The 22,590-nt window shown below is 50.6% G+C and overlaps 1 protein-coding gene across 2 annotated transcripts in view; it reads left to right on the top strand.

Annotated features, from left to right (window-relative positions):
• The first annotated feature begins 1,600 nt into the window (after positions 1 to 1,600).
• MMD2 (monocyte to macrophage differentiation associated 2) overlaps positions 1,601 to 22,590 on the top strand; it is a 46,389-nt gene continuing 25,399 nt past the window's right edge. For both annotated transcript variants that reach the window (XR_016438757.1, XM_090024468.1), the window contains exon 1: positions 1,601 to 2,156. Coding sequence is in view for 1 of the 2 variants with exons in the window: in XM_090024468.1 (XP_089880594.1) it covers positions 2,110 to 2,156 (47 nt within the window). In the remaining variant the exon portion in view is untranslated. The remainder of the gene's footprint in view (positions 2,157 to 22,590) is intronic.

Raw genomic sequence — 22,590 nt, 5'->3', positions numbered from 1 at the left:
TTAGATTGGAAGTTAGATTAGTCCAGCCTCCGATGACAGTGCAGCAATAATGGGCTAAGGGTATTTTATGCTGGTATAATTTAACCCCCTAATTTAGGAGGATAAACTCTCCTGGAATAAACCCCTTTGGATCCTGCTGTTACCCCACTCACACGTCGGGGCTGCTGTTCTGCTTGAACATGTGGATTTCATACTGATACAAGGCTGCACACAAGCTGGGTTTAGCCAAGTTTTTCTATATCACTTTTGAACTGGCCATTGAGGCTAAAACCACCCTTCTGGTTTACTCCAGGACAAAGAATTTTAACCTGGGATCTCACAGACTGCACACACTCACTGTCCCCCATGATGTATCTGGATTAGCATTTTGCCCTGGGACAGTCAAGGCTAATTTGAGGCAATTGTCATTCAAGTTGCACATGTAAACAATCTAGCCTGAGATCCCAGCTCTGTAGTGGCAGGTGCAAGCCACATGCCTAAAAACTGGGCTTAACTCCTTTGACAAGAGCCCATATGTGAAGCTGCGTTCATTTAGTGACATGGGTTTCAAATTGCCCCTGGAAGTGGAAGCTGCTTTCCCCCTAGAATAGATCCTCCCAGATAGGCTGATGCATACAGAAAGCCGTGGACAGACATAACACTTAGAGCGCTCCAAAGAGAGACTGAGCGTGTTCCAAACCGTCCTGCTACCCCGGTGTGAGCTCTGCTCCCCGTTGACCTGGGCACGCAGAGGCGTGTGGACAGACGTAACATTTACATGCTCCAAGCTATCCTGCCAATCTGGTGTGAACCCTGTTGGCACGGGCATAGAGAGGGGTGTGGGCAGGCGTAACATTTAGAGCACGCTAAACTGTCTTGCTAACCCAGTGCGCGCTACACCCCCTGTTGACACAGGCGCACAGAAGGGAGCAGGTCACATTTACAGGGCATCAAACCGTTCTGCTAACCTGGCGCGAACCCTGCTCCCTCTTGACACGGGCGCCCATTTCTCGTGGGCTCAGCTCGGTTTAATGTGGGGAAACCCATGTGGGGTGGAGCCAGCTGCTTCCCCGCTGTCCCCTCCTTAGGCAAACTGAGCCCAGGTTGTCTTCCTCACAGCTTTTGGCATGAATAGGGGCGACCCCAGGTCCCCTCAGGCTGGCAGGTCCAGCAAGCACACTCGGTGGATTGGGGTGATGTGATGGAAACCCAGGATGAACCCCACCTTGCCCTGCCTGACCCTTTTGTGACTACACCTGGGAGCAGAGCCCCAGACTGAAGCAGGGGGGTGCTGGGCACAGCCAGCTGCATCCCTCCTCCGTTGCCCTGCGGGATGCCCCAGCCCTGCGTGGGGGCTCCCAGGCTTCATCCCCTCTCCCTGTCTGCCCCTCAGGGGGGCTCCATCTGCCTCCCTCTCCCCACTCCCCCCACCCCCAGCTTAATTACATTTTAAATTCAAATCTGCTGCCATTTGATCCACAGGGGGTATTTATAGCTCCTCTCCAAGTCACCACGTTGGATAAGAGGATTGGGCAGGTCCTTCTGGCCATGGGCAGGGAGGGATTGTATTTGTCTCTGTCTTTCTTCTCTGCTTTCCCTCCTCCACATCTGAGCAGCTGATTCTGTTGCATCAGGACCCGGCTCACACTCTCTCGCTCGCCCGCCGTCTCTCTTAGGTTGCCTTTGTCTTTACTGTATTATTCTCTTGTGCAACAGTGGGCGGGGGGAACCTGAGCGTGGCCTTGATTTTTTTTTTTTTCCTTTCTCCTTAGCATTTTAAACACACGCACAGAGGCACACGCTCACACACTGTGTTAGTGGGGAAAGCGAGCGAGCGAGCTGGTCTTTGGTCCTGTGAGTTGCTACCTCCCCATGCCTGAGCCAGAAGACAAAGCAAGAGCGGATGAAGTTGGTACGGCTCCCCCAAGGCTTGCAGCTTCCTCCTTGGGTGGCAGGAATCACAGAGACACCCCCGGCCCCTGCCCGTGGCTGAGCTGAGAACCTGCCTCAGGGATTTAACCTGCTGCTCCTGGATTTCCTCTCCTCCTCCCCTTCTTGCTTTGCCTCTTCTTCTCCCCCCATCCACATCCCCTGGACAAACCAGAGCTGGATTCTCATGGAACTGCCAAGATGTTCATGTCCCGAATCCTGGATTTTCAGAAGACGAGATATGCAAGGTAAACCCAAGTGGATGTGTTTTTAAATCTGTGAGTCTAACTGTTTTGCAGCGGGTTTCGAAACACAGAGGATCCCCCTCGCTTCTTCCCTTTCGCTCCAGGAAGCAGGGACTTGCGGGACATAGTCCGTAGGTCTGGAAAGATGCTGTGTTCTCCAGAGCAAAAGGCAGTTGGTGGGTTGGTACCTCCACTTTGGTTTTTTGGGGATAACAGGAATTGTTTTGTCTTTCTGCGGCATCTCTGTACTCTGCCTTGCAGCGTCCCAGGGTGCAGGTCTTATCAATCCCATTTCCTTGATGGAGAAACTGAGTCAAAAGTGCCCCCCCCTGGATTTTGGGTGTCTTGATCGTTGAGTTTCCTTGCTGGGGGTGCTCTGATCCACAATCAGCCTTTGGAGGGGCGGCATTAAACACCTCTGAAAATCAGTCCCTGTTTCAAATTGGGGCACCCAGAATCAGCAGTCGCTGTCAAGCCACTGACTGTGTCTTGTCCAAGTTTTTCACAGGCTTATGAACAGGCTGGAAGGCACCTCGCTCCCAGCTCTGGGGCTTAATTTCAAGGCTCTCCATCAGTCTATGAAGGGAGAGAGGTCTTGAACCAAAAGACACCCCAGGGGAGCCCCACAGTGTGGCACCAATCTGTTACACAGGGAACGGGCATTTTTCTGAGATGGTCCCATTACAACCCTTTCCCCCCGCAAGGCTTGATCACAATACTGAAGTCAGTGCAGGCGCTTTTTTCCCCCATTGTGCTGTTAGCAGCGAGCAAGAGCTCTGGTGGGTCTCCGCATGAACAGGAGAATAAAGGATAATTTGTTCTGTCTTTTCTGACTCAGCTGCTTCCCAGGTGGGACTACCTTATTGATCCTTTCCTTAGCCCAAAATAGAAGTCTGCATTTCCAGTGTGGCAGGAGCTTCCCTAGAGGTAGTAACTTGATTCAGTGACTCAGATGTGTGAGGATCTACCACGGGGCCACCTGCTTAAGAGGATACCTGATGAATGATCAGTCCTGGTCAAAGAACTCATGTCCGGTGCCTCTAGCCAATCCATAGTGATACTCAAGACGCTCACACGTAACCAGCAATAGGAAACGGCCATGTGTTTGCATTGAGGAAATGCTGTATATACCTGAATCACGAAGATAGGTTTAGGGATGAGTCAAAAAGGAATAATGAATACTGGGATGTAGTGACATTTTCAGGTGAGGTTACCGTCGAAGGACTTGATTAGAGGGTGTTTGAAAACAGAATTTCTGTGCTGAATTCAGTAGTGGTGTCACTAAGACATAGACCACGCTATGACATAGACCAGCTAGAGACCAAGTCTTTTAGGCACAGAACAGGTACTTTGAGCCAAGGTTTCCTGCACATGGGTCCATGGTTCCTTTGCCAGTGTCCTCTAGGGGAAGTGCCGGGGGGAATGATTACATTTTCATCTGTGATCGGTCCGTGGCCTTCCAAAGAATTGTTCTGGCGGGATGGTTTCTATGAAAGACCGCGTTGACTTTGTCAGATTCCAGATGGCTACTATCATATTTCTATTGAAAATGACTTTTACAGTCAGTTTGTCCCTGGAACTGGGTTTGTGGTTGCTCCCCGTATCATTCAAATGAAGACTCGCTTCTCGTCCCTTCAGTTGCTGTTTAAATGTCCTCTGCTCCCATTGAAGAACCATTCTGACGTTGTACAATTTTTTCTTATTAATTTTGTTTGTGTGGAAATGGGCTGATGTTTTATAAACTTGCTCTATAAGCTGTTTAAATGCTTTCCTAAACACATTCTTTATGAAAACCAAGAGAACTCAGAATTGTTTTCACAAATTGTTATGGCAATCTGTTCAGATGAATGGGAGGACATGAATGCTTAGTGCACCAAAGCAGCGTGTACTGTATTCCAGAAGCCGATAGATCCCTTTTTAGAAAATCCTTCTTTCCAGTCAGAGGGCAAGGTCTGCTAGATGTAGTTAGGTGCATTTTTTTTATGACTTTTGTGTTGAATGGGTTGCTTGGAGTTGGCTCTTAGGACCGGGCGAGCTGCAGTGCGAGTAGAACAAGGCTTGTTCAGTGAAACCTGGTCAAACCCCTTAGAGATATGGAGAAGTTTTGAGATCTGGGGTATCAACACCAGAGAGCAAAACTGGCCCTTTGGTGAATTTTGTGTTTCAGCCTTACACCAGAGCTGTGCTGAAGCATGTCGCCAGGCACCCCGGCTGTAAATGGGTACCTGGTCATTCAGGTTGGGGAGTCAAAGATGGCTGGTTGTGGTGTTGACCACATCACGGCTTGGTGTGTCATTAGCTAAGGTCCTTGATGAACACAAGGCCAAAGCTGGATCCATCAGCTTGGCAAGGTCTTGAAGAGCAAGGGGCCAGAGCTATGCATCTCAGGGTCACAGTCAACATTAGGAGTCAGTACTGGAAAGGAGATCCCCTTCTCACTGCTCCTTGGCTGGAAGTTGGCAGTTGAGTTGGGGGGCTTAAGGAGAAGGGGCCTTAATGGAGGAAAGAGCCACACTATACCACCCCTTCCCAAACTATATCTCTCAGGTGGAAGGTGATGACGTTCTGGCATCTTCTTGAATCTTTCCCCTTGGGGTGACTCTTGGGGCACTGTGGGACAAACAAGAGCTGCATCTTCCCAGTCCTTTGGAGACGGATTGCTGTTTCCATGAAGGGCAACCCATCCACTACTCTGCCACCTTCTCTTCTGCTCCCCATGGCAGTGTTTGCTCCTATAGATGCTCACCTGCTCTGGTGGTGCAGGCATGGAAGCCAAGCTACCATTGCTTTAGGCAGTAGCTGCAGGTCTACATCGCATGCCATAGGGAGCATCTGTTTTCTTCTGTATCCCCTGCCTCATGGGCTGGGTTGGGAGGACTGTGCTGGGCAATCTGAATCCAGTGGGTTCTGCTGCCTTCACTAGCAGTGAGTAAGTAGCCTTAAGGTAGGAACCTGGGGACCTGTGGGAAGTCAGGATGGTCCAAGAGAATCCAGCATGCAAGAAGAGATGAGAAGACTCTTGAATTTCACATCAAGTAATGTAGGTGTTAACGTCAGGGCATGGCATTAACCCAACATCTCATGAGGTTGGTGTGAGATCCTCTTAGCCTCCTGGTTAAAAATAGCAGGTGGATAATTGTGCACTGCAGCTCCCACGTTATACAGGAGATCACATCTCCCCTAACACGGACTCTTTCACCTATGCAGAGTTGAAAAGCTCCCCATGTTGTATCCAGGTAGCAGGGAAAATGGCACTGTTTTCCACCACCAACAGATGCACACAGGCTCGGGCTGTGGTCCAGAGAGGAGCATCATGAAACGGAGAGGTACATTTGCCAAGAACCCAAGGGAAGCCAGCTGGGAGAGGGCCTTGCTGTGCATCTGCAAAGGAAGCAGCTGCTCCATCCTCTGCCAGACAGCCTTCTGCAGATCAAGGAGCACGCCGCCATCTTCTACCTACTGCTCTCACTTCCACATTTGTCTCCCATTGGACTTTCCACCTTATCAAGAGTCTGATCCTACAAGGCACCAAGAAGTCCCAGCTCTCTCTGACATCAGTGGGAGCTGGAGGGATCCGGTGCCTTCCTGAATCAAGCCCTTACTTACAAAGATTATCCATAGCTTAGAAGAGATGACGTCCAAAGAGAAATGGGGTCAGATGGTGCTTGAGTGGTAGAGGCAGGCAGGGACAAGAGGCCTAAAAACTGCCACGAGGCTTGTTCCTTTATTTGGGTCCTTAGATTACTTCCCTGTAATCTTTTCTATGCCAGGCATGGAAGTGGAACATAGCAATGTCCAGGTTTCTCAGGCAAATTTCCAAGCCCGCCAGACTAATGCCTTGGTCATAAGCAGCCGGACACATGATGCAATTCCTACAGCGAGGGGCTGGAACAGCCCAAGGTCCATTGGGACAAAAAATCTTGTGCAGCTGTGGTGGCTTATGGGAGCCTAGCACAGGGGATTATCCTTAGCGCCGGATTGCTCACATTGTCAGGTAGGACCTTATTCAGTGACTAGGCCTCATAGGCTTTCTGGCAAGTGACAGGAACTAGGGTAATCAGTCACAAGACCTACACTGTGGCATGCAAGGGAGGGATGAGTAGCCCACTGGTACATTTGACTCAGAAAAGGAGGTGGGGGTGGTCTGTGTATTGGAAAGAAGTGCAAATACAGCTCAGCTTCTCAGAAGGGCAATAAAGCATATGGGCACATGTTGAAAGAGGATGGGAAATACTCATTTTTGTGCTGTTTATTGCCCCTTGAAAGATCATAAATCCCTAATCTGATAAGAAGTGTTTGGAGCTGCCTGTCCAGTTCGAGAGAGAACCAACAAAGGCAGAGGTTGATGGCAGCTGGTGGTCAATAAATGCCGCCCCCCCCAACACACACACACACACACACACATACCCTTGAAAACACATTCAGATGAAAGACCCGTTGCGTAAAAGCCCTTGCACAACCAGAATTAGAAGGAAGCAATCAATGAACGTGTGTTTAATGAACTGCCAGATAAGATGGGAGAAGGTTCTCTACTTACGGGCTGAAAACATTGCCCAAGCTTTATCCAAGGTTGGCGCCTTGCTTAAATAGGAGATGACTTCAAAGAGGAGAGGAAGGATCACTGCAGAGCAGGGGAGGAAGAAGGAATTTGAAGGAAGGGCCATATTGAAGAGCAGCAGAAAAGAAACTGAGTTTGATTCCATTTAGTGGGCAGGCGAGTCCCTTAGTCTCAGTATCATGAAGCAGCTTCTTGTTAGAAACAAATCCCTTATTTGAGAGCATCTTTTGCTTTATTCAGTTGTTGAGGGAAGAAGCCCCTTTGCCATTAACATGCTGGGCTCCCTAACGGTGGTCTCAAAATGGGATGTGCACTGGAGCTTGGATGTGCCTGTGCCAATACCATTGAAAACCAGCCTCGCTGGGATGTGCTGCTGCCGGCCTCACCTCTTTCTGTGTGTGTGCCTGGGCACAGGGGAGGCTTTAAATCATCTTACCAGCAAAAACACCCCCTTGTCATTCATAACTTGGTGATGCTCTGTAGCAAGTAACAGTATTCTTTGGGCTAGATCATCATCTACGCCAGGACCCATACTTAGTTGTGACACAAAACAGTGGTGTGGGTTACACACGGGGAGGGGAAGCAGATCAGATTCCTCCTGCTTTATCTGGCCACCTCCTGCCAGCCACTTTCCCTGCTGCACCTGCGTTCTGCCACCTCTGTAGATACATTACACCTCTTTTCTACACCCAGCGAATGGCTAAGTACCCTCCTTTGCCAGTTATGCCCTCTTACACTGAACATAAAAGTTATACTTCTATCCCCAGCCGCCCTGCATGTGACCAAACATTTCTACGGATGTTGTCCCCATACTGGATCTGAATATATTACATATACGATGTATCTGAACTTATTAGTCTGATGGCTGTTATCATTTTTCAGTCCCACATGGGGTTTTTTTTTTCACAGAGCCAGGCTAAGGAAACATCTTGTTCCCCTCCCTGTGGGCACATCAAGTGCTTTCTTTACTTTGGTAATGGAGAAATGTAATTTAAAGGAGACATGATAAAAAGTGAACCATGGTGTCTGGACTGTTTCAGCAGCTTGAGACCATGGAGTATAGATGGATGTGTGTTGGGAACTGCAGGCTGCACAGTGGCAGAATCACAGTAATTAACTGATACGGGTTCAAGATTTAATTTATTCAAGTAACAGGCCCCAGATATTTTTAAAATTTGTCTGCCTTGAGCTTGCAAACCCATAATAACAATGAAAACAGAAGCAGCAATGAATGATGCCACTTAAAACCTCCCAGCCAAGGAAAGGCCGGGGATTGGAGAGGAAACCTTAGTAGATTTAGATCCAAAATTCACCTTCAGGGATCCTTCTGCAAGTCCCAAAAGTGGGCTGTGATGTATCTGAGCATAGAGTGCAACCCTTGGTGAGGGTCTGCTTCCTAGGTGCATGAAGTTAATACAGGGCTTTATAAAAAAGTGTTTCCAGGCTGGAAAGGAGATGTGCTTGGGCTTCAGTCAAGAGGAAAAATGCAGCGAATGGCCCAGGCTGCATATGAAACCTTTCATCTCAAGGTCACCTTGTTCCAATCCAGCTCAGAGAAGGGATGGCTATAAATTGTTGCCAACTGGAGAAATGAGCTTGAGTCTTTGTTTAGTTCTTGCTGGGCTGCTTGCAAACACTGTGATCATGATAACCTCGATTTAGTACTCCAGCAGGGTTATGAAGAAAGACCCCGCCGGTCCCCTGCCAGCTGGGGCTGCTCCAACCCAGCGCAACATGCTGCGGTCCCAGGTGCACGTTCAAACGGCACGTTCAGAAGTAATAAACACTGGCGTGAGATGCCCCGGGGTTTATTGCTGCGAATGAATTGCACATGTAGACATGCACAGTACGTCCTCTCTCTCCTGTCCATGCCTTCTCTGGCTGGTGGATGGATCTGAGCATCCAGCAGGTCCCTTCCATCACTAACTACGGTGTTGGATTTCAGCCAGGCGTGACTCTAGCTCTGCACAGTGATTAGTGCTCCTGTTTCACAGGATGTGACTATGTAGCTGTTGGGCCTGAACCAGCATAGTGCATAGGAAACACCGAAGAGGACCAGGAGGGCAAGAGGAAGTCACTAGGCATCCACGAGAAGAGTCACCGCAGGCCTCGACTCAAAGCAACAGTCACATCTGCAAGGAAACATAAAAGCCCCTCGCCTGACGTGGCTTCCTCCCAGTAACTTCTCTTACACATCGCATAAAGATTCACCGTGCACACAGATCCCAGCAAACACATGGGGAAAATGTATAAACTGGCTCAATAGGCAGGAAAGAAAGAAGGAGAATGATTGCTGTTACTTCTATTTGTAATTCCTTCAGGGTCTTTTATCAATGTATATACACCAAGGAGCGTATAGATAACCAGGGGGTCTCAGTCCGGATCAGAAGCTGAGGCGAAAGATGATACAAGAAACACAAGGTTTATGTTTTGCCGGAGCCAAGTGGGACTCAAATCTCAAAATGTTCCCATTCGAGTCAAAACCTGGAAATGGCTACTTCTGATTTGGCCACAGTGCAAGTTCCCCTGCTTTAAACATGAGCCTGAAGTTCATCACAGATTAGCAGAGATGTGGGTACTTTGAACTTGGGGAAAGTTTGAACTCGGCTCCGTATTTGGATCCAGAGTTTGTAGCATGGCCGCCTGGCTGGTAGTTGGAGGGGTTTATGCATGGGGAGACTGAAGGAGATAGAGAAATAATTACCTTCATGCCTGATGGCTTACATTGCAGTGCCCAGCTCCCATCAAATGCCCTGACTGAAATCATAGCATGAGAGTTGCTTGAACTCTTTTGTTGCAAATAACACTTGCTAAGATGATAGTCCTCACTTGTTAGGCCGAAGAAATGTGTGAACTAGTGGTAAGTTTTGGGGAGCTGCAAATGGATACCTGAAGGCAGATTTTCCTGACGTGTATTTGTGCCTCATATGCATTCACTGAATCACTCGGGCAGCTGGTTGTTAGTCGTCTTCAAGCATTGCATTGAACTCCAACCACCACGAGAACCTCATTATTCTAGATGCCGCGTGTGTACAAGGTGGGAGGCAGTCTCTCTTGCTATTGAGTCAAACAGAGAACTTCAGGCCAGTGACTCACCTACAATCCCGCAGGTGGTAAGTACGGCGCCAGGACCAGAACGCCACTCCTCTGACGCTTGGTCCAGGTCACTTGCTGCGATATTGCCCTGGCTCTGACCAATGGTGCACCTTGACCACAGGTTAAAACAGCTGTTTGTTGTGGATCTGTGCCTTGCGTGCAAGGGCAAGGCCACTTCATGGGAAACTTGAGAGCTAAAAGGACGAGAATTCATGACCTTCATTCATGAAACAAATGCCAGCTTCTTTGCAAAGTTCTGTGGATTCGTTAAAGGGTCTGAGCCAAAAGGGTCAAACAGGGCAACGTATTTGTTGCATCTTTGTTGGAGAAAGTTGGCCAACGTCTGTGATCCAGAAGAGTTGGGGCCTCAGCACAAACCAAGGGCTGACAGGCAAAGCTGTATTAGCATCCCCGCTGCAGCCCCCATGTCTCAATCGCTGAGGCTGCAGCAATCCCAAAGCTGCCCTAACTTAAATGCTCGCTTATGCTTTAACTTATCTCCCTTACATCCTGTAAGTCAGAAACTTTGATGAAGGTAACATAAAGCTTTCAGCTTAGCCAGTGAACCCAGCTTTCCCACTGACTTGGGCTGCCAGAGAGATTTTTTTCAGATTTTGTTCCCAGTAACTGTTGGTGCAACACCTGCGTCTGCACTGGTGTCTAGCGTCCGGGCATGCGGTGTTCTTTGTGCCCTCCGATCGAGTGAAACATTTCAAGCAAGCACATAATGAATAGTGAATACCAGATAATGCACTTCCTGGGCTGAGTTCTCAGGCACGCAGGCAGCTTTTGCTAACATTTGGGAGCCGCTCGGGATTTGCAGGCATACTTGTGACTAATCGACTGTTGTCAGAGAGCTCACAGAGATCAGATGAAATGAGCAAACCCAGCTCGGCAATTTAATTAGAGAGCATAGTCACCCATCCATCTGTCCTTAAAAATGCCATGACCTGCTATTAGTGCAACATCATAAATTCCCTCGTAAGAGTTTGCTTTCCTACAGTCAGACATGCTACAAAAGCTGGTGGAAAAAACATACCTGGATGGATGACTGGGATTTACCAAGGCACGTTAGAGGTTAGCTGCTGAATTTCAGTGGGATTTGGGTGCTTACTTGCTAACAAAATAGCCGGCTCTATATGTGTACTTGTGTATAGGTGTATGTACGTGTGTGTTTGCCACCACTTGCAGGATTGTTTCCATTAGTAGTATGACCCGGGCATAGTCTTGGTACAAAAATGTACATACACAAAGCCTTGTTCCCCTGAACATGTGAGAAACGAATAAGAGCTGGCAGTTTCCTTGCTCAGATCCCCCTGCACTAGCTCCCTGCATCGCTGCAATGGGCTGTCTGGATGCTGGGTTTCCTTTGGGGTCATGCTCACTGGGCTCCAGAGTCTTTTGACATGCACACCATACAGCCAACCTCTTACCCCCGAGCTGGCACCAAGAGCAGCCCCTCAGTCTGCCGAGTGTGGGTCTGACCCGCTGTTCTGCTAGTTTATGGGTGGTTAACTTGACATCTCTACTCTATAAAAAGGGCTGGACCGTCCCTTCTGATGGGCCTGATGGTGTTGGCACCCCAGTGGCTTTAACAAGTCTGGGATTGTCCGTGGATCCAAACCTTGCCTGCCCGCGGCCTGTAGCACCTCTCAGAGTAATATAAACCTGTGTGTGTCTACACACATCTTATTGCTATTTAACATTCATATGGTAGTAGCCTGCCCCAGAGACATCTGGGTAGGGTAGAGTCCCACTGTGCCAGGCTCTGTATGTATGTACACACCCAGCCCCAATCTAGCAGCGTTTGCAAGCTAGGAAGACAAGTGTTCCAGGGGAAGAGCCTCCTGTGCTTCATTTTTCAGTCTCATTCTGCTACTGCAGTTGCCAGCACTTTTAGTAGCATTAAAACAGCGCTAAAGAGACAGCAATCTGGTCCTTGCTCCCTCAGCCCCACCCACCGTGCTCTCCTCTGTGGTCCTTCCACCAGGAATGGATCTGTCCACAAGCCAGCCGAGGAACCTGGTGCCAGGCTGATTTCTACAGTCTCTCCTCCACCTGGCGTGGGGAGCAGAGGAAAAAGGGGGCTATATTTAAAACCTGCAGTGCATAGGGCTGTACTTTTGAAGTCTAGAGCACCATATGTTTGCGTAGGAGAAAAACAAGGAGCACACAGATAGATGCAGGGAAAGAGGCACAAAATCAGAGGCATGTGACCTTTGAAGAGGGGGGTGGATAACATACACGTGTGTGCCTGCGTGGGTGTTATCGCAGCCGGCAGTCCTGGGAAGCTGGAATTTTCAGTGGAAAATAATTTCCAGGTTGCTTAGTAAAAAGAGTGGGGGGAAGGCCCAGAGTTGTAAAATTGTCCCAGTAACTTGGCTTAGGCAAAAATGTTCTTGCTACTGTAGAGGTAGGGGTCATGGTCACTGGTCCATGCCACTTTGCTGAGTGGAAGGGGATCTCAAATGGCAGAGTGTGTCCCAGGCTGGAGATGGTGGCCGTAGCACTGTCTCCTGTCACAGAGCTCTAGTTGTCAGCATCTCGCCTGCAGTCGGGTGGGGTGTGGGTCTCACCCAAGCAGCCAAACCTTGCGTGCATGTTGCTCCTTGGCCACACTGATTTTCAGCACTGGACTAAACTCCCCAGAAACTCCCCTAATTATAAGCCAGGGAGAAGAACAAACAGCAAATCCTATTAGCCGAGTCCAGAACTGGAGCATTATAAGATTACGGGTCAGAAGAGGTGCTTGGGCCAGGCCCCAGCTTACAGGAATTTACATCAGCAGAAACACCAGCTTCAACATCCACAAAGGGACAGCTCAGAGTAATGCTTGGGTCTGGCAGGTATTAGCCCAAGACACGTGGTCTTGATCTGTGCTTAGGCTGGCTGAGGAGGAAGGGTTGATTTGGAGAGCTTGCTGTCTAGCAGGGATGCTGAGTGACCAGGCAGAGCAAATAGGGACTGAGTGCTGTGGGTGTTAGCATCCCTCTGAGGCCATTGCTTTCTCTGCCTCCGGAGTCAGCCCAGAACTGAGACAGCAGTTCTGGTCTGACTCACTCGCAGGCTCCATGACTGCTGCCAGAGCGATGGTGACGTGGTTGTCAGGGGAGATGGGCTAAAAAGAATAATCCTCTTGGCTTGTTATGATAATCAGTCCTAAAGGACTGCAGGGCCTTGGTCTGGTCTGCACAACCAAGGGCTGATGGAGGCCCAAAGAAAGTTGGGCCATGGAAAGGTGGGCCAAACCTGGGGCCTTTGCATAAAATCCCTTCCTGGTCTGCAGAGGAAGCTGAAGTCACTGGAAACCAAAGCCAAGGAAGGTGGATGTGCTTCTCAGTGTGGCCGCAGGGACAAAAGAAGAGCTGTTCCTCACCAGGCAGGTGTGCCCTTGGGCAGCGGATGAACTGGACGTCAAGGGACCTGAGGTTGTTCTTGGGTTTGCTTGTGGGAATGGCTGTGGGCAGCTTTCTTCCTCTCTTCATCCTCCAGTTATGCTTTGGATTAGACTCCAGCTTTCGGCACCCATCTGCCTCTCAGGGCGGCTCAGAGGCTCAGTTTGCAGGTTGTAAAAGATACCAAGGTTGGAAGCCATTCGACAGGGAAGTGCGCTGTTCTCTCCAGACCCCAGCCTGGGGCTGGGCAGCTCCTGCAGACCACCGGGACGGCTGTCATTTTGTAGTAATATGAGAACATGCTTGGTATTTGTAGACGGCCCGCCCTCTGATGAGCAGCATTGGTGAGAAAAGGGACTTGAAGGGGCCCATTGGACTCCATGGAAAGATTTTTATAACTTCAACTTTAGATCAGGCCCGTAATATCCCCATTTTCCTTGCCACAAGACTGGTGGCAGCAGTTTGGCAGCACCATGTGCCGTGGAGCTCAAGTCACCAGCCCTCTGCCAGCAGCTCCTTTCTGCCTTACCCATGTCTGAGAAGCTGATGGTCCCCGCATCACCGTATCCCAAACTCAGATTGGGACTTATGCATACAATGAGCATCCTAGAGTCTGCATCCTCCCTTGCCCTCAGTAGCCATGGGGTGGGACAGGATGCTGGGTTGGTGGACATACAGTGTGATGCTGTTATGTTCTAGCTGCTGTTGGTACCACTCCCTGTCCCCTGAGCCATGCCGTGGAGATGGGACTTGATTATAACTCCATCACAAAGCAGTAGCCTCAGGCATCCTTAGGTCTTGCTGAGGACACAGGACCACCTCGCACCTGCCCTGCTGTAAGGGGACAGCCATGCTGCAAGCAGTTGCCCTAACCTGGGTCTATTTGTAAGGGTCATACTAACCTCTGGGCTGCCCAAGTTTCTTTAAGTGCTGAGACGATGCTTGCTTTAACAAAGAGCTGCGAATTCCCAAGAGGTGCGTTGCCCAGACAACTCTTCCCACTGACAGATGCCTCAATATTTACATCCTGTTTTTTTTTTTTCCAGCAGACCCTTACTTCCATCTCTGACAAGCTGTTCTGTGCAGCTTTGTGTCGCTGGTTGTGATGCGCAACGGCTGTAAGGCACGGGGGCCACAGGGCAGGATGGGGAAAAGGCGCTAGTGAGGCCTCGAGGTCTCAGGCCTCAAATGTCCTGCTTCTTTATTTGTACTTGGCATCCCGTATGTGACGGGTTTACAGATTCACAGAAGTTCAGGGCTGGAAGGGACCTTGTGAGACCATCGGGTCCAGCCCCCTGCTCTGGGCAGGAAAGAGCACTGGCGTCTAATAACATCTAGTCTAGTGCGTCCGGTCTCCTTTGGAAGATCTCCAGGGTAGGCGCCTGCACCACTCCGGCTGGAAGTCTATTCCAGAGTCTGGTCACGTGAACCGTGAAGATGTTTTCCGTTATATCCAGTCTGAAACCTTCTTCTAGGAGTTTATGGCCATTGCTCCTGGTTTTCCCCGGGGCGCCTTGGTGAATAGTTGTTCGCCTCGCCCCTGATGCTCACCCCTGATATATTTAAGGTAAAGTTAACCTGAAGACGGTAGGTAAGAAGGGTCACGGTAACCTGAACAAGAAGGTAAGAAGAACCCGGGGAAGGTAACCTGTGGGGAGCTTTGTCTGAGAGCGCTAGCGAGGGGCTGTTCAGCAGCAGAGAGGTGTGGGCTGCTCTTCGCAGGCAGGCTGAATGCCAGGATTTACCTTCAGCCTGTCTGAACTGCACGGGCAGCACTGCACGTGCTCGTGACAGTGGTAGGGGCGATGCGGAGACGGGTCCCTGCCCTTACGCTGATGGGATAGCACAGTGTTTTGCTTGGGGTTTCCCTTGCTGGCGGTGCAAGGGCCTGGCTTGCCACAAGAGGTCATTCTCCCGCAGCAAGAGGCATTTGGAGTCGTGGGAGATGCTGTTGTCACACCTATTGCAAAGCGCTCCTCATCTGATGTCGAAGACCCCTCACCCTGTTCTGTCTCTGACCATGGCCAGTCGGATCCTGTGAGCTGCTGGGCACCATCCCTTCCAGCTCTACACCAGTCGCACCATCCCCATGCCTTCTGGGCAGCTCCTCCTCTTGCCCTCCGGTATCCAGTTTGCTGCTCCTGGTACCCCCACCCCTGCCCAGGAGCCTTCCCAAGCTCCGTGCTGGTCCCTACCGTGGACCTCCCTCAACTCATTTCCCACAAGGCCATTATCTTTAAATCTATCCTGGAAAATGACCCCAGCCTGAGGCCAAAGATGAGCAAGAGCTGGTCCTGATTCAGCAGTAGGGTGTCAGATTGTCATGGCTTTAAAACAAGAAGCGTCTTGTTTCCCTGGGTTCCCTGAAATCCTAGAAAGGCTGGTGTCTTGTTAGACCTACAGGGCCAGAAAGGGCAACTTCTCCAGGCCCCAGTTATGGGAAGGCCGAGTGACCGGGACTTTCAACCGTTCCATATCTAGGCACAGAAAGTTTTAATTGCAGGTTCTTCTTCTTGCCTCTGGGCCCCTGCTCCTAACACATCAGGCTCTGTAGGCAGTTAATTTTCCTAACAGCAATTTGGAGACACCTCTAAGACTTCCCTAAAATAGGTTTTCTGTCTCTTCAGACTGGATACTAGTGCAGTGCTGTGGCGGGGGCTCTCGCAGGGCTGCACCACTGGTGCCGAAGGTGCCCGAAGGGCCCAACCTTTCTCTGATGCCAGCCAGGCTTTGATAACACCAATGCCCACCTCATCTCTATTCCTGTTCATCAGCAGGCCTCAGCGCCCTTTAGAGCAGCTTCATTGCAGATGAGGAACGTGGCTTGGCCCATGGCACTCAGCAGGCCAGCAGCACAGCCAGGGTCAGCCAAGTCTCAGGCCAGCCCAGGGACAGATCCACGATGCAACTTTTCTTCCCACTCGCTTTGTGGTGTGAACTTGCCAGAAGGTTTTACTGGCATAGGCCTGGGATGAGGCCGTGATACACAGTGGGGGCAGCCACATATGAGCTATGCTGCTCTTCCACCCAGATGGATGCCACTAAACCCGCTCCACCCCATCACGGCATGGCACTGTATCTATCTCAGGAGTGTGTTTGCGTGTGCATGTGTGTAATCTTAGCACTTTAGGTCCATGACCTTCAGAGCTCCCGCTTGAGACTTCAGGCCTTCAGTGGCTCACAGCGAACTTTTTCCAAATCCTCTTCCCTCGCTACCCCCCGCGCAGGCAGAGCCGGCGAGCCGCTCTCCAATCTGCATGGGTTCAGTGGCAGATCTTCATTCTGGGATGAAAGCGGACAGTGAGAGAAAGAGAGGGGGAAAGAGAAAGCGAGCGGATGAATATGGAAAGTGGGCTCTGCACTTTCCTTTGATTCCAGCAGACAAACATCTCTTTGTTTTGCAGTCCTGAGACTTGTGGGCTGGGGGGCTGTTTTAGCCTCTCTCTGGGAAATAGGGCCAGGGTAAGACAGGCACCAAATAGGGTAGTAGGAAACCCTTTGGCTGCAGTTAACAACCTGTGCATATTAATTCTGGCAAAGACTTCCATCTTCCTGTCTCGGGCTGACAGCTCCACAAAGCGCAGCAAACTGTCTGCCAGAAGCAGCCACTGGAGAGAAAAGGGGCCTGGGGTCCCTCCAGCTCCCCCTTGTCCGATCCTTGCCTGCTGCCAGCGGGGAAGGGGGCACTGCACGGGAGGAAGCAGACACCTCGTGGTGACTCTGCTGGTCTCCCGGGCCCTGTGTGTGTCCTCCGCGGCTCCATCCAGGTGCTGTTCTGTGGGAAGTTGTACTTGTTCCTGGAGCAGCGTGTCCTGCTGGGAACAGTGTCATCACCTGGATCTGAGAAGGCCTGACCGCCCCTTCTGCCTTGGCATCTCGCAGCAGATGTCTGCGTCTCAGAGTATAAGGGGCAAGTTCAGGGAGGGTCTCACAGTTACCCCTATCCTAGCTTTCTGCAGCCAGCCCTGCTGTGGCAGAGGAGTCTCAATGTAATGCTCTGTTTGGCCTCCTCACCGTCATTTCATACTTCCCTTTCTGGTTCCTTCTTTCTTTGGAAGGCATCATCTGACCCAATGGGGCTGCTCCACGTTGTGCCCCTTGGTGGAGGGGAAGGCAGAGAGCAGCGTGGCTGAGATAAGGCTGTATCCATCCCATCCATCCAATGCATTAGGGCAGGACACATCTCGGGGAGATATCATGATGATGGTTTCCGCCTAGGTGGGTTTACATACCTGGGCTGTCCTTGAATGACATGGTGTAGTTGAGGGTGGAGATTTGCCCATTGCACTGTGGGCAGGGCCCCTTGTGAGAGTTTGCAAATGCCTCCCAATGGGCTATACAATTTATGGTGCTGGGGGATTGCTTTTGGGCTCTTCCTGAGTCTAGCTTGCTCCTTTGGCCTTTTGGCTAGGGCCAAGTGAGACTAGGGGGCATCTGAACGTAGGATGCATGCAGCTTGCACATAGGGTGCCTGCCATGGATCTGGGAGTATCTGGAGCCCCAGGCTGAAAAGTCTGGGAGGGAGGCCACTTGCTGGTGGTAGCACCATGCAGACTTGAACGATTGAGCTCTGCTCAGTTGAGAATATTCAGAACTGATTCGGCTGATTTGGCCCGAGATATAAAATGAAAAAAATAAAAAAATCTCCCAAACACCCTGTCTGCTCCCGAACAAAGAGCAGCAACTCCCTGCTTCTTTTCCAAAGCCAGCCACCATTACTGCAGTGTGAAGTGGGTAGCCAGCTATCTCCTCATCTGCCCAGCCCCCAAAAGGTGCCTAGCCTTTCTCCTTCTCTAGTCTCCACAAACTTTGGCGTCACTTTGAGTGGTCTCATAGATTGGGCGAAACCTCACTGAGACCAGGAAAGGAACAACAGGCTGTTAGCTGATTTTTTTTTTTATTGAATGCTGTAGACCAGGGCTAGGCAACATTTTTTGGCCAGAGTGCTGAAAACACCCACAATGTCTACCTTGCAAGGTGCTGGAGTGCCGACATGCCGGACCCTGGAGCAGCTGTTTGCAGCCTCCTGGCTGCAGCCAGCCCACGGAGCCCAGTCTGCTCCCAGCAGGGCTTGCAGCCTCCCAGCCGCCTGCTGGCAGCAGCCTGGGCTCCGTGGCTTACAGCGGCTGCACATGTGCCGGGGGTTGCTGTCCCCTGCCCTAGAGGGTCATTGAGAGCAGTCAGTCAGGTCTCTAAATGTATTTTCTTTTCCTTTACCATGTACCTCTGGATGGCTGGAAGATGGATGGACTCACGGGCCTGTAGTTCAATAGGTTGATAAATCCCAAGGGTGAAATGCAGACAGCCCACAACCAAGGGGGAAGGGCCATTCGTTCCAAGTCTTCAGTGGGTCTTTAAGCAGCAGCTAAATCAGGTACTTCCTTCATATTGCAAATACATTTTCCATGTATTTGCACATGTATGTGTGCAAGGAGCACCACAGGGCACCATGTGTTCTTGGAGCCAGTCCCACAGTCAAGAGATTTGGCCTTGGGAGTCAGATGTACCTGGCCTTCAGCTCCCAGCAGGCAGAACAAGGGAATTTTCTCCCTTCTTGATGCTTACTTATACTAAAAAACTCCAAGAGTTTTTCCAAAGAGAGCTCTTTTTCCAAAGAGAGCTCTGCTTGTCTGCAGGCAAGTCACCCACGAGCCATTTGTTCAGGCCTCAGGCAGAGACATGAGGCAGAGCTGCTCTCAGCCTTCTTGGCTGATCTGAGTGTACATTGAGTACTTAATGTAATTAGAGTCCCCCGTGCCTTCTCCTACCAGGCCTGCCTGTAGACAGGTATTCAAGCCAGCCAGCAGCTCAGGTTTAAAGCTCTCCTGGCTATTCTTCCACTGAAGCTGGCCCTTCTCCAGCATGGCAGCCCTCAGAAGGATGCCCTGGAGGAAATGATATAGGCAGGCAGGGTGTAGGTTGGCTCAGAGAGCAGATAGCCAGATGGTCATTCAACTAAATGCTCCCTGGCTTGAAGTGCATGGCTGGAGCAGAGTTACGTGTGTCACCCTTGGATTTGGGCCCATGCATCAACTGGGCTACATATGGGAAAGCCTGGACAAGGCTTGGACTGTCAGCTTTGGGGGGGCAAAAACTGTCTTTATGTCCTGTGCTCATACAATGGCCAACCCAGCAGGGCTCTGCTCCATGACGGGGGTCCCCAGGGCCTATTGCAACAAACATGCTCCGTCATCGTGATGATATGGAAGGTCACAGAGGAGGTAGGGGCTGGGTCTTGTCACATTTATGCTGTTTTACAACAGGGGGATGCACCTGAATGCTAGATCTTTGGAACAAGTTAGTGGGGATCTGCCAGCTGCTGGCAGCATCAAGCCCATGGTGGGAGGCTGGAGTGCTCCCCTACAGTAGGGGCTGGCAGGTGTCCAGGGCAGCCAGAGAGATAGTTGGTACAGCCAGTTCTGATGCAACCATAAAATCATAAATCATAAAACATGAGTGTTGGAAGGGACCTCAGGAGGTCACATCTAGTCCAACCCTCTGCTCAAAGCAGGACCAGCCCCAGCTAGACCTCAGTCTCCTCCAGCAGCAGGGTCTGTGCTCCTGAGCCCTTCTTCCCAGAGACTTGCCTTCCTCCTGCTGGAGACTGAAAGAAGGCCTGGGGCAATAACACCTACCCAGTCCTCACAGGCCTCCCTTGGGGCCGTAGTGGGGCTGTGTGTGGCTCTCCTCCCTGTCTTAGCCAGCGCTCAGAGCCTGAGCACTTGGCGGGTTGGAGCCTGAGGGACAAAGCAGAGAAGGGCAGGGTTTGTGAGCACTTCATATGCCAAAGGCGGGGCGAGATCTGCTCCGAACAGCCTGCTCTCAGTACAACACACCCACCCAGGTACCATAGGCGCTGAGCAGCCTGCTAATTGCACATCCCCTGAAAGGGACTTTACTTTGTCTGGCCTGAGCAACTAGCCCAGCTGCTGCCAGGCGATGCATGAAGAAATCCCCAAGAGCACGTCTGCAGGAGGCGCTTGGGGGAGCAGGGATTTGCTGCTGTGCATTTCAGGCGTCAGCCCCTGCATCTGTGGATGCATCTGCCAGGGAGGGTGGATATAGGGCTGGCATTTGCCAAGCCACAAGGGGCTTTCTTGAGGAGAGAGGGAGAGCATGGGACTTGGGAGAGAGGAAGAGCAGCCCAGAAGTGACGAAGCTCTGGCTGCGCTCCAGTACTTCCAAGCTGCAGTCAGACGGCGCTGGCTGTGCAGACAGAGCTGATGCATCCCCAGGGGCCCAGCTTCCTCCGGGTGCCCACAGAAGGTGGGTCCACATGTAGATGGAAGAAATGGGAAATCATTAGCATGCTCTAGTATCCTCCCTCAGCTTGCCAGCTTTGGACTGCAGAACGGCTCAGCAAGGACTAGATTGTCAAAGGTGCTTCTGCATGGGCCAAGGGGCTGGGAACACCGGTGCCTCACCCACATCCTTCTTCTGACACAGCCTGGCAAAAGTGCCAGGAAAACATCCCTTCCCAGGCACCAAATCCCTTGTTCCTCTCTTCCCTCCAAAGATAACAGGGTCCTATCGAGGTAGCAGGCGCTGCTGGCGCTTCCCAGAGTGATCCCTTGTCACAAACTCCGTGCATGTGCACACCCCGAGGGGTGACAATACAGGACAAGAGTGTGCGGGGATGATGGTAGTAAATGTGATTGTGAGTTTGAAAAGTTATTCCAGGTACCCGAGTAAGCCGGAGGTTATGAGGCTCCAGACATGGGGTGTTTGAAGTGCTCCTCAGCTTAACCCCACGTTAGGTCTGTGTGTCTGGGTCCAAGGTGGTGCCTGTTCTGCGATGCTGATACACATTGTGAATGCCTAGCCAGAAAATGGGATCTGTGCCGGGCTGGAGAGCTCTGAGGTGTATTCGTATGCAGTTGCTTAGTGCTGTGATTGCTTTATTTATTGGTATGGTGCCCACTTTGCACCAGGTGCTTTTGGGACACGCGAGGAGACATGACGCCTGTCCCTGGGAGCTGACTGGATGGCGTGCGTTTAGTCTTTTCTGGGTGACACCGTAAATCTAGCGTTGGTTTTCTGACACGGGGTAGTTACGTCTGATCTCTATGGGTGTAACGGAGGGCAGAATCAACCCCAGAGGAAGGGCTGGTAGATGATGTGACTGCCCAGGGCGGCTAGAGACAGCCGATGTGCCCTGTGAGAGGTAGTGGGGGGGTTGCTCATCTTTGCTGATATGTCTAGATCCCCACAAGGCCAGACACCTCTGTTCCAGCCGCCTGAGGAGGGTTTAGGTTGAGAGTGTGGTCGGGGGTAGAAAGGTAAGAACGGCAAAGCCACTAATAGAGCCCGTGCAACTCCCTCTATTCTGACTTTTTTCTCCGGACCAGAGCCTCTCAATCCTGTTCGTGATGCCAATTTATGTCCCAGCCACCTGCGGAGGGTTTAGATTGAGAGTGTGGTCGGGGGTAGAAAGGTAAGAAAGATTTATTGACTTAAGAAAAACACAACTACATGCAGTAACAAGACAAACGATGACAGACAAAAGCAATTCCAATCGGCAACTTACCGGTAGTCCCTCTGATGCCCGATACACAGCAAGCTTCTCTTTTCACAAAGTTCAGTGAGGTCAGGCGTCCCCGGACAACGCCTGAGGGGTGCCGGGAAGGACCCTGGAATGCAGTTCTTGGGCTCTTCGAGGTCCACAATCCCACTGATCCAGGCAACAGCTAACTAATCCTTTTCACAGAGCTGCATCTTCCTTCTGAATGGTTTCCAGATATTTCAGCTAATTTCTAGCTTCTGAAAGACACTGATAACGTACGACCACTTAGATTCCTTTTTCTTCAACTGTCCATAGACTGACCAATAGCAGTACAAGTCTTGCATTCCTTTGACAAGGTAATTTTAACTGCGCCACAGGACCTTACTACTTCTAGGCTTTGCTAAATTGACTAGGCCTTACTTTATATAAGGCCTCACTATATCTTAAACTATAATTAGGCTTTTAGCAACAACTTATAACTTACTATCTAAACAAATACAGAAAAACACTTGGTCTAATCTTCATAGAGCCTTCAGCAAGCACTTTTATTACACAGACATACTTTTCAGCTGCCGCACTCCACCCCTTGCTTGCCGAAGCACTATGATAGCTACAGCGGAGATGCCAAAGCCACAAGCACTACATCAGGAAATGGGGAGGGATCTATAAATTTAACTTGCATAGCATGAACGGATTTACGACAACAACGGTTGAAACACCATGTAGCGGTTGCCACTAGGGTAATGCAGAATACTATGATGCTCAAGATGGTTAGCCACATAGTTGAGGTGACACTTGGTGACACACAAAAAGCACAGATTACATTATACCATTTACATGGCTCGGGCATGTTGACAGCCAGACTGATGATTCGCCCAGCCTCTC

Source organism: Crocodylus siamensis, chromosome 12, assembly GCF_052110815.1.
Source record: "Crocodylus siamensis isolate JL-2025a chromosome 12, ASM5211081v1, whole genome shotgun sequence".
Lineage (NCBI taxonomy): Eukaryota > Metazoa > Chordata > Crocodylia > Crocodylidae > Crocodylus > Crocodylus siamensis.
This window is presented reverse-complemented; position numbering and strand designations above follow the sequence as displayed.